Here is a 20,956-nt window from a genome sequence, read left to right on the forward strand (position 1 = left end):
TGCTATGGGAAGCAAGACCAGCTTACGTTCCTCTAGAATATTGGCATATGGTCAGTCAGAATCCTAGCAAGGGAACATAAACAGCTACCTAACATTACACTTTCATTGAACGTTCAATGGGACACTTAGAACTTCATAGATCCTGAAAATCTAGCTAACAATTTAACAGATATTTTGTGTCCACTTATAGTATGTTGTTCTAGTAATTGTACAGCAGAAGTAGAGGAGCAAATGTATGTTGTGTTTCCTGGACCTGAATGATATCAGGACCCTCCGTTTATTCTAATTACTTATATGAAACAGCATAGATTTAAAGTAAATACATGGGATGAAAGAGCTATTTCTTTGGTGGGTTTCAATGCTAGATATTACCTTTGTCGATGAATCAACGACCGCACCTCTCTCCAATAATTCTTGAACAAGTTCCACATGTCCTTCTTTGGCTGCCAGGTGCAATGCATTGAGACCATTCTGCAACATAAAAGGATGTATACCACTGTAAAGCTGCAGCACAATTTATGTCATAGAACATTTACAAACATGAACACTATTTAGATGGGCAAATACAAGAAATACAAGAGTTAGGGGGCAGAAGTTTAAGGGAAACACGAGGGGGTATTTCTTTACTCAGAGAGTGATAGCTGTGAGGAATTAGCTTCCTGTAGAAGTAGTAGAGGCCAGTTCAGTTGTGTCATTTAAGGTAAAATTGGATAGGTATATGGACAGGAAAGGAGTGGAGGGTTATGGGCTGAGTGCGGGTAGGTGGGACTAGGTGAGATTAAGAGTTCGGCATGGACTAGGAGGGCCGAGATGGCCTGTTTCCGTGCTGTGATTGTTATATGGTTATAAATCAAATACATGTTATTCTCTGTAAACTTGAGCCATGGATGTAATAAATTTTGTTTGTCTTCAGATTGTCAGACTTGACTATGCCATGTTAATCAGTATCAAGATTATTCTTTGAGCAGTTTTCAATAATCATCTTGGAATGGAAGGTTAACTCTTGGCTGTCTTCTGCTAGCTCACCTCCAACAGATGTGAAGATTTTGTGGACAACTTTGTCACTGAATCTGAAACCATTTGAGGGTCTGCTCTACATTTCCTTCCTTTCTCTATGTTTATAACGATGGATGCAAAAGAAATAAAATATGGAAAGAAACATTGAACTCATTGGACAGTGGACAGTGGAAGTAGACAAACCAGATGTCTTTGTTCTTGCCTTATGCTTGGAGGACTGGACACTGTCACTTCACGTTCTGTAACCTGTAAGAGGGGGGTGATAGAGGATGCATTTGGAATGCCTACAATCTCCCTGTTACGAATACTGGACCCCCATAGAAATGCTTCAATTGTGGATGCAAAGGTAATTTTGCTAGGGATTGTCCACAACCCAGATGGGTTCAATTGTCATCCAATGAATATATAGCCCAACGAAAGAATATTACTGGGCCAAGGTATAAAGCACAAAAGGTGTAAACTCAAACAACACAAGGCACATTTAAGATGGCAAACACATATAAGATCTCAATAAAATACAGTCACACTAAAACAATATGGTCCAAGACCCTGAGTTCATAAATGTTGCAAAAATCTGCAGCTTAACACAATACAGCTTGTCTTTTCTGCCAGGTAAACAGCAGTGGTGGGGGGGGGGGGGCAGCATCAACCCCAGCTTGTATGCCATACCACATCAACACTTCTCTCCTGAGTGGCTGTAAACAGGCAACGCCATGGATTCAGCACTCATCCTCATTATGACTGAGGCCACGCAGATCCCTTGCCATTCGCCTATATGCCAGTAAATCCGAATTGCAGCATTCCACATTAAGAATGTCCACCAGGATCTCACAAGCACAAGAAAAGGAACTATAGGACGATCAAACACGAGGAAATCTGCAGATGCTGGAAATTCAAACAACAACACATACAAAATGCTGGTGGAACACAGCAGGCCAAGCAGCATCTATAGGAGAAGCACTGACGAAGGGACTCGGCCCGAAACATCGACAGTGCTTCTCCTATAGACGCTGCTTGGCCTGCTGTGTTCCACCAGCATTTTGTGTGTGCTGTTTATAGGACGATCACTTGCTGCTAGATTCCATACCGACTCCACTGATACCTCTCTGTCGCAGGCAGCAGCCCAGCTCCATCAGTTTCTCCACCAACGAGCAACTCACAGACACAGTACCTGTAGTTATTAATCTTTAGCAGGGTCTTGCGATCAGAAAAAAAAGAGCATAACACCTTTGGTCAAGCCCAAAGAAGCCACTGCGTTTGAATGCACTGCCATCTTCCTGGAAGTTACCAGCTTGGGAACATGTTACCTGCAATGTAATGTCCTGGGCACCAATGAAAAGGCCATGACTGTATACAAATTTACCCATGGGAACTCCAAGTGCAAAATGACAATGTCAGGTCTCAGTTACGTGGGTGTTGTTGCGTGAATGAAATCACCAGGGAGAGAGTTACTAGTAGATACAAAGCAGCTTCTATATTCGATAAAAAAGACACAGCAGCAGGCACCATATCATACGGAGCCGCTTTCGGTGGAAAGGTCTGCTGCCCAATGTGGGGCTTGATATTTATTTGCTAACCACAAAGGACAATTCCATATTTACAAAGTATAGACAATGCTTTCTTTTGATGCTACATACAAACTTCACACCTCCCGATTACATCCATCCCACCAGCGCCAGCAGCACCAGGACTGGTATTCAAGAATCCATTGTTCCAAACTGAATCCATAATACATTTACTTGGTATTTTACGTGCTTAATATGAAGGACAATCCATATTTACAAAGTATAGCAGATGCTGTCTTTGAAACTGCATGCAAACCTCACACCTTCTCACCAGCAGCATCTTAACTGGTATTCCGGTATTCACAGCTTTTAGGAAATGCATTGTTACAAATGAACTGCGATTCTGATATTCACAACTTTTAGCAAATGCATTGTCAAGGAACAGAAGACTGGTGGCTGAAGCTATTTACTAAGTATTAACGACCTAAACCCAAAAATTACTCTAACAGTGGGTGTGAACATATAGATGGTGGCAAGAACATATCGTGGGAAGCGATTTTATGAGGAAAACTGGTTTAAGATTTGATCCGATTAATTGAATGATTTGGCAGTTTAATGTTTAATAAGAGCAGGTCCCTCTTAACATTCCAATAGGATGATATGAGGACAGGTTATGTACTGCTGCAAAGATGAGGATGAAGGTAAAAGATATGTCAAAGGAAAAAGGCCAAACCATTATTCATCTTTTAACATCAGAAAATTAATTAATATAATTTATACTCCTTCATCTAAAATACCAGAATGTGTTATTTCCTTAGATGCTGAAAAATCGTTCGATAGAGTTGAATGGCCATATTTATTTAATATGTTGCAGAATTTTAATTTTAGTTTAAAATTTATATCATGGATTAACTTAATATATTACAAACCTTTGGCTTCTGTTCTTACCAATAATCAGAGATCTCCTTTTTTTCAGTTATCCCGTGGTACGAGGCAAGGCTGTCCTTTAAGTCCTTTATTATTTGACATTGTTTTGGAACCTTTAGCCATTGCCATTCATGAATCACCTAATATTTTTGGTATTACTTGTGGGGAAGGGACTTATAAGTTATCATTATATGCTGATAATTTGTTACTATACATATCTGACCCTGAGAGATCTATTCCTGCTATTTCGTCCTTGCTTACTCAGTTTAGTAGCTTTTCTCATTACAAACTGAATTTTAATATGAGTGAATTATTTCCATTAAATATGCAAGTTCCAATTTATAAACACTTACCATTTAAACTTGTTACAGATCATTTTACTTATTTGGGTATTAAAATTACCAGGAAACATAAGGATTTATTTAAAGTTAATTTTTTACCTTTAATTGACCAAATCAAGCAACTTATTACCAGGTGGTCCCCTTTATCTTTGTCATTGGTTGGTCAAATTAATACTATTAAGATGATAGTATTACCCAAATTTTTATATTTATTTCAAGCATTACCAATTTTTATTCCTAAATCTTTTTTTGATATTATTGACTCCAAAATATCCTCGTATGTGTGGCAGAATAAAAATCCTAGATTAAGTAAAAAATACTTATAGAAGCCTAAGAAGGAGGGTGGTTTGGCTTTCCCAAACCTGAGATTTTACTATTGGGCAGTTAATATTCGATATTTAATATTTTGGACACAAGAATTGATTATAGTATCTTGCCCACAATGGGTAAATTTGGAATGTAAATCTGTACAAGACTTCTCATTGTTTTCAATTTTAGGATCTTCGCTTCCTTTTGCTTTATCTAAATTGAATAAACAAATTACCAATCCTATAGTTAAACATATATTATGAATATGGTTTCAATTTCATAAATTCTTTGGTTTGAATAAGTTTATCTTATCAAGCCCTATTATATCTAACTTTTTTTTGGCCCTCTTTTATGGATCAAGCCTTTGTATTATGGAAAACAAAAGGTACAACATGTTTTCATGATCTTTTTTTAGACAATAGTTTTATGTCCTTTGAACTGCTATCTAATAAATATAATTTGCCTAAAACTCATTTTTTTAGATACTTGCAAGTTAGAAATTTCTTGAATAACATGTTACAGTTTTTTCCGAAATTATGTCCAATGGACATTACGGAAAAAATTTTAGCTCTGAATCTTTGCCAGAAGGGTTTAGTAGCCATCATTTATAATATGATCATGAAAATACAGCCAGAAGTATCAGGGAAAATTAAGAAGGAATTTCTTAAAAAAGAACTTCATTGTCTTATACCCACTGAGCAGAGGGAGAAAATTTTTACAATTAGTCAATTCTTCCTCTATTTGTGCTAAACATGCCTTAATACAATTTAAGGTTGTACATAGGGCTCATATGTCTAAGGATAAACTTGCTCGATTTTATTCTTATGTTAATCCAACCTGTGATAGATGTCATTCTGAAGTTGCTTCATTGACCCACATTTTTTGGTCTTACCCCTGCTTGCAAAATTATTGGAAAGATATTTTCGGTATTACTTCAAAAGTTCTGAATATTAAATTGCAACCACATCCCATTACTGCAATTTTTGGTTTACCAACGGTGGATAATAGTTGTTTATCCACCTCAGCTTGGCAGATGATTGCATTTGTTACGTTAACGGCAAGAAGATCTATCCTACTGAATTGGAAAGAAATTAATCCTCCAACCATATTTCAGTGGTTTTCTCAAACTATTCCTTATTTGAGCTTAGAAAAAAATTAGAAATGTTGTTTTTGACCCTTCAATTAAATTTGAAGAAACTTGGAGACTATTTATTCAACATTTTCATATGAGCTAAACTGACTTTTCCTAAACCTCACTTTTACTATCCTTAATTATTTGGATGGAGGTGCGGAGTTATTGATGCTACCGTGTATATTTGACATAATGCAATGGCCCATGTTGGTTAAGTTTTTTTTGGAGTGTTTTTTTTTCTTATTTACTCCTTTTTTTGCAATCACTATGAATTTGGGAGATTATTATATATGGATTATCATCTATTTGTATTTATACTTTAACCTATTAATTATGTATTCTCAAACTCTCTGTATCTATGTTTCTCTTATTTTTGTTTAAAATTAATGAAAAGGTATAAAAAGGCAAGGAAAAAGGCCAGACAAATTATATCAGATTGCTAGGCAGTGTCTGCTAAACATAAACACAACTGTGCCAGGATGCAAGGAGAGACATGTATATAAGGCACTGATCCAAAAGTCTAAAAGCGATACAGATTTCCAAAACAAGCAGAGGCAAATGTAGAAAAAAATTATTCAGAATTATTCAGTGAGTTTTTCAAGAAATAGCATTTACAAATTATTCGCTCAAGTGGCCAGTTCAAAAATCCTATGGGAGCTGGAGACTCATCAGAGATAACCATGAACTGAATAAAGTTATCCCTTTAATTGCCTCTACTGTAGTCACAAGTCCCAAGACTATGATGAAGCAGAAAACTAGTTCAAAGTTTAAATAATGGATCTTAATCCGTTCCATTGAAAAAGAATATAAATTTGTTTTCACTTGGAAAAGGCCAATCCAAAAGGCCAGAAGCAATACAGATTATTTGGCAAATGGGTAGAAAACTTTTTCAGCTCCTGAGTGAAAAAAGTTTTCTACCCATTTGCCAAGTAGATGACTATTTATATGTAGATGACTTAAAAGAAGTAGAGGGGCTACAGAAGGACTTAAAACAGATTAGGAGAATGGTCAGATGGAATTCAGTGTTGGGAAGTGTATGGTCATGCACTTTGGTAGAAGAAATGAAAGGGTTGATCATTTTCTATATGGAGAAAAAATTCAAAAATCTGAGGCACAAAGTAATTTATGAGTCCTTGTGCAGGATTCCCTGAAGGTTAATTTTCAGGCAGAGTTTGTGGTGAGGAGGATTAGCATTCATTTCAAGAGGTCTAGAATATAAAAGCAAGGATGCCATGTTGAGGTTTTATAAAGAACTGGTAAGGCCTCACTTGGAGTACTGTGAGCAGTTTTGGGCCCATTATCTTAGAAAAGATGTGCTGAAACTGGAGTGGGTTCAAAGGAGGTTCACGAAAATGATTCCGGGATCGAACAGTTTGTCATATGAAGTGTGTTTGATAGATCTGGCCTGTATTCACTAGAATTCAGAAGAAATCTGTCGAATGGTGAAAGGCCTTGGTAGAATGGAAGTGGAAAGGATGTTTCCTATGGTGGGAGAGTCTAGGACCAGAGGACACAGTTGCAGAATGAGGGGCATCCTTTTAGAATGGAGATGAGGAATTTCTTTAGTGAGAGTGGTGAATTTGTGGAATTATTTTTATGTATATTTAAGACAGTGGTTGATAGATTCTTCACTGATCAAGGGATGAAGGAATTCTGGGAAAAGGTATAAGAACTGAAAGGAATCGTTGATCAGCCATGATGAAATGGTGGAGCAGACTCAGTGGGCCAAATGGCTTAATTCTGCTCCTATATCTTATGGTATTATGGTCTACTGTTACAGACAAGACCCAAGAGGAGCATTATGAGTACAGCATCTGTCTAGAGAGATGGGTTTGAAGGTTAACCTAAAAAGGCTCAAATCATGAGCCAGCAGCTTAGGTACCTGGGAGTGGTCAGAACCTGTGGGAGATGAGAGATTGATAAACAGCTTGTGAATGTAGTGGTCAAATTACCTCTCCCCAAGAATGTGAGGGGATCTAGGTCATTTCTCGGTTTGGTGGCATACTGTAGAGACCACATAGATGGTTTTGCAACCAAAGCTTACCCATTTATGGAGCTCTTGAAGAATGGTCTTCCATGGAAATGAAAACCAGAACAGATTCAGATCATAAAACTAGCCTTGCAGAAGCACCTGATCTTAAGACTCCAAACCATCCTCAGCTTTTGTTAAGATCAATAGGTTTTAAAGACAGTGCAAAAGACCTTTATTAACATGATTCTGAGGTAATCAACTTTAGTATAGGGAAGCTACAGATATTTTCCTCAGATTTAAGAGGAGGTTATGAAATAGTCAGATAGCATGAAGGGTGAAAAAGGAAACTGTTCCCATTGATGTAAGTATTAAATAATGGGGATTAGAATGACCGAAGCACCAAAATGAAGTTATAGCAAAACAGTTCATGCACCAGCTGGTTAACTTCAAGTACACATTGCATGGGGTATCAATGGAGGCAGAATTAATAGCATTCCAGAGGAAGATGGACAAGAACCTGAAAGGAATAAATTTCCAGAGATATAGGGAGGGACCAGGAATGTGATCAGTTTCTGACAAGGAACCAGTGTGGACTCAACAAACTGTTCTGTGACTCTGTAGTGCCTTTTTCTCATTCTTGCATTATAACTCAACTAGAGCCATGCTTGGTCACCCTCTATTTCATATTACAAGCTATTCCCCTGTATCACCATGTGATTCAGTCATTCAACTGACTTATTTCTATTTATTCAGAACTTTACCTGTTGACTTTCAAATGTGGAATTACCACATTATTTTGAAGGAGTAAGGAAATGACAGTTCAACAATATATTTAAAGGTTTATGCATAGAATATTAGTGTGTTATGTATAGCAATGTAAATTTTGAGCAATTCTCATGCAAATGGCACTGCCTACTCTTCCTTCCCATTCCCTACATATACTGTACAGTTAGAGAGTCAAACAGTACTGATGAAGATCTTCCCATTCCCCATGTATACTGTACAGTTAGAGTCAAACAGCACTGATTGGTCCAATCCAATTTACTACCTCATCCTGAACACCAAGTGACTTCTTGACCATTCTTCCATACAGGGCCTATCAAAACTCTTGTTAAAGTCTATGCAGCCAACATTCTCTGCCTTCCATAAGACATATGAGCAGAATCAGGCCATTTGGCTCATTGAGTCTGCTTCACCATTCAATCATAGCTGATCCTTTTTCCTCTCCTCAGCCCCACTCCCTAGCTTTCTCCCCATAACCATGTCCAATCATGAACCTATCAAGCTTTGCCTTTAATACACCCAACGACCTGGCCTCCACAGCTGCCTGTGATAACAAATTCCACAAATTCACCACCCTCTGGCTAAATAAATATCTCTGCATCTTTGTTTTAACTGGATGCCTCTGTATCCTGAGGTTGCACCCTCTTGACCTCGACTCCCCCACCCAAAGATATCAGTAAGTTTGAAAGGTTGGCAAAATGGAGACCATGCGACATTTGCAAATGCATCAGCCAAATGTTAAGGCAATGGGGTTGTGTTAATTGGCCTGGATCAATCCAAGCACCTATAGGTTTAAGTAATTTGTACCATTGTGATGAAGTTCAAGGAAGCTTGTAGACTAAATTGATTCTATCACTTAGGAGAATAGTTAGGAGATGAATGTACTCAGAGTCAGCTTTCACAAGCAGTCATCTTGGGCAACTGGCTCTCTGTCTTCAGAGAGAACCAGAAGAATTTAGAATATCTGTGTCTATTTGTCTTTCCTAGCAGTGGTGTTTAAGCGTTCAGAGGTGTCTACTGAGAGCGTCTCCAGACTGTGGGAAGCTAGAGAAAAAATAATGAGAGCCGTGCATGCATTGTCATCAGTGATATGAGAAATGCAGTAAAGTGGTTAATGACAGGTCTCTATTTACGAAGGTCTGCAAAGCTAAACCAAGGAACTACAGATCAGTAACCTGAACGTTACTGAGGTTGGGATCTAACGTGGTAATTGTACAAGATGTTGGTGAGGCCACACTTGGAACAATGTGTTTAGTTTTGGTCACCCTGTTATAAGAAATATGCCGTCAAGCTAGGAAAAGAGCAGAGGAACTTTGCAAGGGAGTTGCCAAACTTGAAGATGAGCAGGTTGGTACATTTTTCACTGGTACATGGGAGAATGAGGTGGTATCTTATAGAAGTGCATAAAATCATGAGGGCCACAGATAGAGTGAATGTGCATAATCTTTTTCCCAGGGCTGAGGAATCAAAAATGAGAAGGCATAGGTTTCAGGTGAGAGAGAAGAGATTTAATAGGAACCTAAGGGGAAGCTTTTTCATCCAGAGAGTGATCAGTGTGTGGAATGAGCAGCCAAGGAAGTGGTTCACACAGGTGCATTAAAAGCATTTTTAAGGCATTTAGACAGGTATATGAATAGGAATGTTTTGGAAGGATATGGATCAAGCATGGGTGAATGGGAATAGCGTAGATGGGAATCTTGGTCAACAGGGCCCATTTTCCTGCTGTATAACACTAATACCACTCTCCACACTGTGTGATAGAGATTGGGACATCTATCTTCCTTCAATTTCATCATATCAAACATCTACAAAAAGACAATCGGCACTTCAGGGACAAGAATTTCCTAAAAACCATTTGGGTAGAATCAGGTTAGGGTTGCACCAAATCCAAGCCTTGCATTTAAGGATTAGCAAAAGCCTTAAATAAGACAGTGTCAAGAGGCAGGGTGGCAAAGATTTGCTGTCGGTACTTTATTGAAATTGACAGAGTCAGCAGCAATACCTCCGGTGATTGGAAGGTGTTGGAAGGTGTCTATTTTGGAATTGTGGGAAGAATGCCCAATGACTAAAGAGCAATAATTTCTCTTTGAAAATAAAAACAATGTACCTCCTCTGCATTGTCATTGCTGATTTGCTTTCCAAGCGCAGTTTAATGGGGAAAGTGCAAATAATTTGTTTTCATTCTCTCTCTGTCACTCTGATACCCTACACCAATGCCTTAGCCATGTGTTAAACTGTATAATCTTTCTACTTCTGGTCTCCCTAGCACATGACACAGATAACAATCCTGAGATTACAACCCTGGATGTCCTGTCCTTTAACACAGCACCTAACATCCTGAACTCACTTTGTAGAACCTCGTTCCTATGCCATGTGTACCTGCAAGGCCACAACCTCTAGCTGCTCATCCTCCCACTTAAGAATACTGAGGATTCAATCCAAGAAATCCTAGACCCTGGCACCCAGAAGGCAACATACCATCCAGGAATCTTGTTCTCATCCACAGAACCTCCTTTCTGTTTCCCCTAACTAATCCCCTATCACCACAGTTCAACTCTTTTGCCCTCACCACTTCTGAGTCACAAAGTGAGACTCAGTGCCAGAGATCTGGCCACCGTGACTTTCCTCTTCTAGGTCATCTCTTAGTGTCCAAAGTGGTGCACTTGTTGTTGAGGGGGATGACCAAAGGGGTAATCTGCACTGGCTCTTTAACCCCTTTCCCTCTCCTGATTGTCACTCTATTCAAAGCCTTGTGGAAATAAAGGTGTATCCTCTCCTTTCACATGGTTTGCTAAATAAAACATGGCAATCTGCAGAAGAAATGGCACTTCTCAAATAGTGAACTACTGAATTCATGGTTTGTCTGTGCTGACGTTATTAATTGTGCTGCAGTGCTGGAACCAGCCACAGCTAACGAGAAGGCTGACAATTCTTGCCTTACATAATGGTAGCTGTTGTGTTCTATGACTCTGACTCTATGGCAGCTGGTTGAGGATAGATCTGCAGGATGCATCATCACTGAGTTTTCTCTTTTGGGCCCTGAGGGCTGGAATACATTTTTGGTTAAAAAAAAACTCCTCTCAAGAAAGGACACACCTTCAACAATTGCTTTCAACAATTTTACAAGTAATAGAAAAGAATTTGACTGTTCCTCCTTGACAGAATATCTATAATACAAGTTATTAATTACATAACAAAATTATCTAATCTTCTATGTTACTTGGTAGGAACAGGGTAATTTTGGCAAAGTAGAGAACATGTAATTTTGACACCTTCTCCTCAAAAGCCACAAAGTAAACTAAACTATGGAGCAATGTTTGAATGAATATAGGGCTGCACAGTAGCACATCGCTTTAAAGTGCCAACAAGCATCAATTCTTGCCGCTGTCTGTAAGGAATTGTACATTCTCCCCATGGCGATGTGGCTTTTCTCTGGGCGCTTCCACGTCCTTCCATGATCTAAAGCTGTATTGTTGAAGTGAGAGAGTTTTGACAATGCAATATTAACACAGTGACACTTGCAGACTACTCCCAGCATAATCTTCCACACTGTGTTAGCCACTGAAATAAAATGCTGCATTTCACTGTGCATGTGACAAACAAAGCTAAATTTTAAGAAAGAATATTCACATACCCACAATGTGTTCAAAGCTGCTGAAGTAACAGAACATAAAAAGGATTGTCATCTCCTCTGAATCTGCTATGAGTGGATAGTTTAACATGTGTTTGAGGGAGAAGAATAAATACCACGTTCACAAAAATGCTGCTGCCTTCACCAAACATTCCTCAGACCCTTGGCACTGCTTTTTAAATAATTATTTCCTGTTTCACTGTTCTGAAGATATAGATTCCATCAATCCCTTCCTACTGTCACAATAACCACAGGCCACCAATGGTTCCTCGCTCTGCCTCATGGAAAAGAAAACAGCCCCTCCCATCTTTCCTCATATCAAAGCTATTCTCTCCCATGCAACAGACCTAAGCTGCTAGTTTTCAGAATCTCCAGATATTTTATCTAAGGTCCCATTGTTATCCATAAAATATACTGGCCTTTATTTAAACTTGGGAATTAAAAACATAGAAAACCTACAGCACAATCCAAGCCCTTCGATCCACAATGCTCTGCCAAACATCTACTTACCCCTCTATTTTCCAAAGCTCCAAGTACCTATCCAGGAGTCTCTTAAAAGACCCTTTCATATCTGCCTCCACCACTGTCGTCGGCAGCTCATTCCACACACTCACCACTCTACGTAAAAAAAATAAATTACCTGACATCTCCTCTGTACCTACTTCGAAGCAACTTAAAACTGTGCTCTCTCATGATAGCCATTTCAGCCCTGGGAAAAAGCCTCTGACTATCCAAACGATCAATGCCATCTCATCATCTTACACACCTCTATCAGGTCACCTCTCATCTTCCGTTGCTCCAAGGAGAAAAGGCCAAACTCATTATTTTTGTAAGGCATGCTCCCCAATCCAGGCAACATCCTTGTAAATCTCCTCTGCACCCTTTCTATAGTTCCCACATCCTTCCTGTAGTGAGGTGACCAGAACTGAGCACAGTATTCCAAGTAGGGTCTGACCAGGGTCCTATATAGCTGTAGCATTACCTCTCGGCTCTTAAACTCAATCCCATGATTGATGGAGGCCAGAAGTATGCCTTCTTAACCAGAATCAACCTGTGCTGACCTCATGATCCCTCTGATCCTCCACACTGCCAAGTGTCTTACCATTAATACTATATTCTGCCATCATATTTGACCTACCAAGATGAACCACCTCACACTTATCTGGGTTGAACTCCATCTGCCACATCTCAGCCCAGTTTTGCATCCTATTGATGACCCACTGTAACCTCTGACACCCCTAAACACTATTCAAAACACCACCAACCTTTGTGTCATCAGCAAAATTACTAACCCATCCCTCCACTTTCTCATCCAGGTCATTTATAAAAATCACTAAGAGTCAAGGTCAAGGTCAAGACACTTTTATTGTCATTTCAACCATAACTGCTGGTACATTACATAGTAAAAATGAGACAACGGTTTTTCAGGACCATGGTGTTACATGACACAATACAAAAACTAGACTGAACTATGTAAAAATCAACACAGGAAAAAAACTACACTAGACTACAGACCTACCCAGGGCTGCATGAAGTGCACAAAACAGTGCAGGCATTACAATAAATAATAAACAAGACAATAGGGCAGTAAGGTGTCAGTCCAGGCTCAGGGTATTGAGGAGTCTGATAGCTTGGGGGAAGAAACTATTACATAGCCTGGTCGTGAGAGCCTGAATGCTTCGGTGCCTTTTCCCAGATAGCAGGAGGGAGAAGAGTTTGAATGAGGGGTGCGTGGGGTCCTTCATAGTGCTGTTTGCTTTGCGGATGCAGCGTGTATTGTAGGTGTCCGTGATGGCGGGAAGAGAGACCCCGATGATCTTCTCAGCTGACCTCACAACCTGACCTGCAGTGCCTTGTGATCTGAGATGGTGCAATTTGTGAAACAGGCAGTGATGCAGATGCTCAGGATGCTCTCAATACAACCCCTGTAGAATGCGATGAGGATGGGGGGTGGGAGATGGACTTTCCTCAGCCCTCGCAGAAAGTAGAGACACTACTGGGCTTTCTTTGCTAGTGTTGAGGGACCAGGTGAGATTCTCTGCCAGGTGAACACCAAGGAATTAGGTGCTCTTAACGATCTCTACCATGGAGCCATCGATGTTCTGCAGAGAGTGGTCGCTCCGTGCCCTCCTGAAGTCATCAACCATCTCTTTTGTTTTGTTCACATTCAGAAACAGATTGTTGGCTCTGCACCAGTCTGTTAGTCACTGTACCTCCTATCTGTAAGCTGACTCATTGTTCTTGCTGATGAGACCCACCATGGTCGTGTCAACGGCACATTTGATGATGTGGTTCGAGCTGTGTGTTGCAGTACAGTCGTGGGTCAGCAGAGTGAACAGCAGTGGACTGAGCACGCAGCCCTGTGCTCAGTGTGATGGTGTTGGAGATGCTGCTCCCGATCCAGACTGAATGAGGTCTCCTAGTCAGGAAGTCTAGGATCCAGTTGTGGAGGGAGGTGTTCAGGCCCAATAGGCTCAGCTTTCCAATCAGTTTCTGAGGGATGATTGTGTTGAATGCTGAACTGAAGTCTATGAACAGCATCCGAACATTTGTGTCTTTTTTTGTCCAGGTGGGTTAGGGTCAGGTGGAGGGTGGTGGCAATGGCGTCATCTGTTGAGTGGTTGGGACGGTACGCAAACTGCAGGGGGTCCAGTGAGGGTGGCAGCAGGGTCTTGATATGCCTCATGATAAGCCTATCGAAACACTTCATGATGAAGTATGTGAGTGCAACGGGACAGTAGTCATTTAGGCAGGACACTGAAGACTTCTTCACCATGGGGATGCTGGTGGCAGCCTTGAAGCACATTGAAACAGTGGCGCTGCTCAGGGAGATGTTCAAGATGTCAGTGAGAACATCTGCAAGCTGGTCTGCACATCCTCTGAGCACTCTACCAGGAATATTGTCTGGTCCAGCAGCCTTTCGTGGGTTGACCCTGCACAGGGTTCTTCTCACATTGGCCACGGTGAGACACAGCACCTGGTCATTTGTAGGAGGGGTGGACTTCCTTGCCGCTACATCATTTTCCACCTCAAAACAGGAGTAAGGGTCCCAGAACAGATACCTGAGGAACACCGCTGGTGACTGACCTCCATGCAGAATATGACCCATCTACAACCACTCTTTGCCTTCTGTGGACAAGCCAGTTCTGGATCCACAAAGCAATGTCCCCTTGCATCCCATGCCTCCTTACTTTCTCAATAAGCCTTGCATGGGGTACCTTATCAAATGCCTTGCTGAAATCCATATACACTACATCTATTACTCCACCTTCATCTATGTGTTTAGTCACATCCTCAAAAAATTCAATCAAGCTCGTAAAGCACGACCTGCCTTTGACAAAGCCATGCTGACTATTCCTAATCATATTATGCCTCTCCAAATGTTCATAAATCCTGCCTCTTAGGATCTTTGCCATCAACTTACCAACCACTGAAGTAAGACTCACTGGTCTATAATTTGCTGGGCTATCTCTACTCCCTTCCTTGAATATAGGAACAACAATTCTTTCCTAAATGCACCATGTTATATTTCCCTGGATTAAGTTCTGAAAGCAATTTGTATGTCCAATTCAGATGACCATTTACATTTTCCTGTAATAAAAGCAAGAACATACAGTGGCTCAGGTAGTACCTGTGGACTGGGGGACAGAAGTTAAATTTTAGGCTCTTCTTCAGATCCTTGAACTGAAACATTAATGTTGATTCTCTTCATACAAATGTTGCTTAATGTGCAGTATGCTTCTAATGTTTTCTGTTGTTATTTCAGATTTCTATCTGTAGTTAGTTTTGATTTACAGCAATATTTTCCTGCTGCTTTTATGCTTTACAGCTTTCCTTCCTCATGGCAATCACATACTTCCTTACACCAAAGGCAGAGAAAATATAAAAAATCAGTCTATAATGCCATAAATAGTGCATACCTGATTTGATGTGTTGATATCTATACCTCCTTTGAGGTACTCAAGCACCTTATCAAGATTTCCTGCTCTAGCAGCACGAAGGAAGCTTGCATTGCTGTCAGACTGAAAAACAGGAATAGCAATGATTAGTGACATACTGATCCAGTTACACATACTCACAACAGATCAGAACTAATACATGTAATTTTACACAAAATGACAGGAGTCTCAATGCAAGTCCAAAACATGGGTGGATTAGGGCTGATTCTTTTCCTAAAATGATCAATGGGATACTCCATTCACAAAATAATGTTTTGGACCAGTCTATGCAGAGCTATTCAGTACAGCTTATCAAAATATGTGTTCTCTATTGTAGATGGGCATTAACTGAGAGATAAATGTACAGGATTCCAACAGAAAAAGTAATATGAATACTTAACCTATGATTGATTGTTGTGTAGTTAACTAGAAAAATCCTAGTAGTACTTTTTCTATAAATCTATGATGCATCTTATGTAAACCAGCATAAAAGTGATACAGAAATCATTAGTAGTGGGTTCCCATATATAAAAGGTGTCTGCAAGAATAAGGGTCTGTTAAAAATACACAAGAAAAATAGCACTTAAAATTAAAATCTATGTGTGGAGACTCAACAACTGAACTCAATTTCTGTTATTTACGGTGAAACATACTTCCCATGTTTACAAGATTTACTCTAACCTCTCTGTACCTTATATGCCAATGCTATAGAACTCAATCTCTACATCATTAGTCTACGATTATACCTGAATAGCATGCCTTTGTGTACCTAATCAAAACCTTGCACATTGTCAATTCTCTTGTATTCTACCCCCTGGTTAATGCATCCCAAATGCCTTGTATTCTTGTGCCATCTTCAGGAATTTTTGAACATGAGCATCAAGGTCCGTCTTATCCTTGATACTGTTTAGGGCCTTGTTTTGCATCAGCTTTAGGTAAATGTGTGAATGGTAGATTCTGGGGTAATAGAACAATGAAAAAGGAGCTGAAGAAGAAATAGCAACTCTGGAACAGGAGCCACAAAAGCTGGGAAGGAAAAATATGTTTTATAATGGAATTATATTGTAGGGTGGAAGAATAACAAATGAAGATCTAGGGATCACTGATTCTCTGGGCATTGAAGGTAAATACCAATGCTTGGTTGGGAGAAGTTGATATCTAACCTGATAGAGGTGTAAAGATGATGAGAGGCATTGATCGTGTGAACAGTCAGAGGTGTTTTCTCAGGGCTGAAACAGCTAGCATGAGAGAACACAGTTTTAAGGTTCTTGGAAGTAGGTACAGAGGAGATGTCAGGGGTAGGCTTTTTTTAAACACAGAGTGGTGAGTGCGTGCAATGGGCTGCTAGCAATGGAGGTGGAGACGGATATGAAAGGATCTTTTAAGAGACTCCTGGATAGGTACATGGAGCTTAGAAAAATAAAGGGTTATGGGTAACCCTAGGTAATTTCTAAGGTAAGGAAATGTTCAGCACAGCTTTGTGGGCCAAAGGGCCTGGATTGTGCTGTAGGTTGGCTGTGTTTCTAAGTTAGTGAGAGTGAAGGCATCAGAAATTACTTGGATATGGTTATAAGCCCAAGCAACCTTACTAATGTAATATTTGACCACAAACAAAACAATATTTTAGAAGCTCCAGTCATGAAAATGTATTAAACAGGGAAGATACAATGGAGATTGATGAAGACAACTAGCAGAGGAGGTGAAAGAAGACCATTGTGGTTGCAAACCAATACGGTTTGCAACAGGTGCTTATGGATTGGCGTTGTCAGAAGGACACATGAAGGTACATGCACCAAGAAACTGAATCCAGAGCCTTTTGCAAATGTTATTACACCATCAACATTCGCAATACTTATTTCCTCATTAATGACTAAAATTGGTGCAAATATGTGCAATTCACCAGATGCTGACATGCAAGAATCAAATTCCACACAAAGTTCTTCTTCTTCTTCATAAAAGAATCAAAGTATTCCACTGGGATATCAATTTTTTTTACTTCCTAATGTGCTTGCCTGACTGATTCCTTAACTACTTGCATAGAAAATCAGTTCAACACATCTCAGACCCTATAGCAACTTCGCATTTCTTCCTGCAATATGATCTGTGACTTTGACTCATGGAAGGGATACCTGATATGACTGCAGTAGTAGAGTAAGGTTAGGTGGTGAACACAACAAAGACAAGTATCCTTCTCATCACTGGCAGTTTTATGTGGTTGCTGTGGTTGTCATAGAAACAATGCTCATTGTGGGAATAACACAGAATTTGTAAGCTCCACAGAAAGCTGTCTACAGGAGATGTGCAGGCAGCACTTCACAAGAAGAAAAAGATGTAAACCAATCAATAAGATAAAAAATATAACAGATTTAGTAATTCCAGATTGGATGTTAGACAAAAAACGGCAACCATTTACACTATTTACCAAAAATGGGTAAAGTCCAATGTAGAAACCTGAAGACACAAGAAAATGCAGATGGAAGAATCGACAGCAACACAAAACACTGCAAGAATTCAGCAGTCAGGCAGCATCTATGGAGGGAAATGAACAGTCAACGTTTCGAGTGCAGATGTAAGGTCTCAACCCCAAACGTTTACTGTGCACTTACCTCCACAGACACTGCCAGATGGATTATGTTTGTGTGCTGCAATCTGCAAACCTGTTGTTTCCAGGAAATAGCTGGAATATCATCTTTGCCTCATCAATAGTTCTTCATTCCACTCCCAATTACGAATTTTTTAACCAAGCTTTAGGTTTTCTTTTTGGTAATTATCTTTCAGTCTCTAACCCCAACCCTTTGAATGGAAAATCTTACAAAAGGTTGTTGGTCTGGCCTCATGTCTGGCCTCATGACATCATGTGTAAAGCCCTCCCAACTATTGAGCACATCTACACAAAACACTGGTGTAGGAAAATAGCATCAGAGATCCCCACTAACCAGGCCATGTTTTCTTTTTCTCATTGCTGCCATCAGCTAGAAGGTACAAAAGCCTCTGGACTCTTACCACCAGGTTCAAGAACAGTTACTACCCCCAACCATCAGGTTCCTGAACAAAAGTGGATAAAATTGCACCCACTTGCCCATCCATTGAGATGTTCCCACAACCAATTATCTCACTTTAAGATCTCTTTATCTTGTTATCACATGTTCTTGTTATTTATTGCTATTTATTTATACTTGCATTTGCACAGTTATTGTCTTCTGCACTGGTTGATCTTTCATTGACCCTGATATAGTTTCTATTCCACGGATTTGCTGAGTCTACCCGCAGGAAAATAATTCTCAGGATTGTAAATGTACTTTGATAATAAATTTACTTAGAACTTTTTTTTTACTGTATTCATTTTCAAGTTTCCTTTTCCAACCCAATTTTATGCATTCCTCATTAACCGATTTGTTTGCCTTTTTTGCCAGCTTTCTGGAAAAACATTGGTAAAGAAGGGGTTAATTTCCTTATCATTTTTCTTCACCAGAAATCCTTTCCCCAAACCCAAAGAATGATCCCAATAAATGGCCCTTTGTAGCTTCCAGCATGCCTTCGTAGCTTGCGCCTAGATCTGAAGCTTCAGCTGTTTTGTTTTCCTGATCTGCTGAGTACTTCCAACATTTTATGCTTTTATTTCATGCCTTAAAATGACCACAGTCAGGGTGATATAAAGAATATGTTGCAAAGACTGAGATAAAATGCTGTGGCGATTCAGTTCTTTAACCCAGAATATTCATTTATGAATCTTTTATACTTCAGGAGTTCCCTTCACATTGTAATAACTAGACTGAATTTACACACCTATCTCACTCAACTCCAGAGTCACATCTCCTTCAAAGAGATACAAGTAGAAATAAAAGTATTTTTGTTCCAGTGAATCCCCCATGCTAAGGGATAATATAAATGTCTACAGTTACAATCTATTTAGTAATATTGGTTAAGTAATGTACTTGGTTGTTAGATCAGCAAACAGTTACTTCAGCGTCAGTTACAACAGCAAAAAAAACCCATCTGGCTTTGTAGTATATTATGTTTAAAAACAAGCTGATAAAATACTGTGTCTCAGAGTTTACCAATGAAAAGACTCAAAGGATTGCTGCACTGCAGTGGTCACAGTTCACTAGATTTTTCTTTGCATATCATTAAGAATACCTATAAGATATGCAATAAAGTAATCTTAGAAGCACAGACAACAATGTGCATTTTATCCTCCAGCTGCTTTTACAAAATTGATCTTCAAATGAAGTCAAGTGTGGCAATGTAGCAGAGTACTGAACACCAACATGCCAAATCTGCATTAGCACTAGGGAGTTACCCTGCGGATCCTGTTATTCAACATTTTCTCCAATCACTGCTCGAACATTGTACATGATGTAATGTGTGACAATATCTCTACAGCCTGCAACAGCAGGCATGGTCATATCCAATAGCATCAAATAACAAAAAATATTTTTGCGCATTCTCTGTATTGTACTTCATTCCAATAATGAAGCAAAATGCAGAATACCTTATTTTCCTTTTTAACTATTCCTAATTATTTTATAGTATTGTCCTACATTTCCATTACTAATATCCAACCAGGTCAATCAAGTGCTTTATGCCATACAGTACGAATGCAGCATTCATATGACATGATCAGCCCATTAATTTTCTACAAATGTAAAGTCAAATTTCATTAATCCAATATGTTGTGACAATTGCAATGTCAAAGCTCAATCCCTTCAGTTCAATGTTAAGTTGAAAATCCACAACACATACATATTATTGAAATTATCACATTATCTACAGTTGTATGCATATTATCTTTATCTGCTAAACTGTTTCATAGTTGTATCAAATTGAAGTCATTATGAGATTTCCATCTTTTACTGTGAAATTTGTTACCACTACAGAGGAATAACAATCTGAAAGAAATCAGAGAGTATACTTACTTTGGTATTACTTTTATTTAAACCTGTGTGAGAGTATTTCTTAATGAACTGCTGTTATACTGCAGAAATCCAGTATCAATATTGAGCAGTGTAGAACCACTCTACTACGTTTCTCTTCATTTCTACTCAGAGAAACAGCACATACAGACTTACACCACTTACACTTAATTTAAGTGCTTGTACATGTGATGACAAGGCAACATCCTTGTGAATCTCCTCTGCACCTTTTCTATAGTTTCCACATCCTTCCTGTAGTGAGGCGACCAGAACTGAGCACGGTACTCCAAGTGGGGTCTGACTCGGGTCCTTTATAGATGCAACATTACCTCTTGGCTCTTAAACTCAATCCCATGATTGATGAAAGCCTATATACTTTCTTAACCACAGAGTCAACCTGCGTAGCAGCTTTGAGTGTCCTATGGACTCAGATCCCAAAATCCCTCTGATCCTCCACACTGTCAAGTGTTGATCTTTGATCTACCAAA

The 20,956-nt window shown here is 39.4% G+C and overlaps 1 protein-coding gene across 2 annotated transcripts in view; it reads right to left on the bottom strand.

The window, feature by feature from the left end:
• Positions 1–20,956, bottom strand: part of ank2b (ankyrin 2b, neuronal) — an 801,710-nt gene that overhangs the window by 364,928 nt on the left and 415,826 nt on the right. For both annotated transcript variants that reach the window (XM_059988791.1, XM_059988792.1), the window contains 2 exons: positions 15,538–15,639; positions 373–471 (listed from right to left, as the gene is read on the bottom strand). In XM_059988791.1, the coding sequence (XP_059844774.1) occupies positions 373–471; positions 15,538–15,639 (201 nt within the window). The remainder of the gene's footprint in view (positions 1–372; positions 472–15,537; positions 15,640–20,956) is intronic.

This window comes from Hypanus sabinus, chromosome 14 (genome assembly GCF_030144855.1).
Source record: "Hypanus sabinus isolate sHypSab1 chromosome 14, sHypSab1.hap1, whole genome shotgun sequence".
Classification (NCBI taxonomy): domain Eukaryota; kingdom Metazoa; phylum Chordata; class Chondrichthyes; order Myliobatiformes; family Dasyatidae; genus Hypanus; species Hypanus sabinus.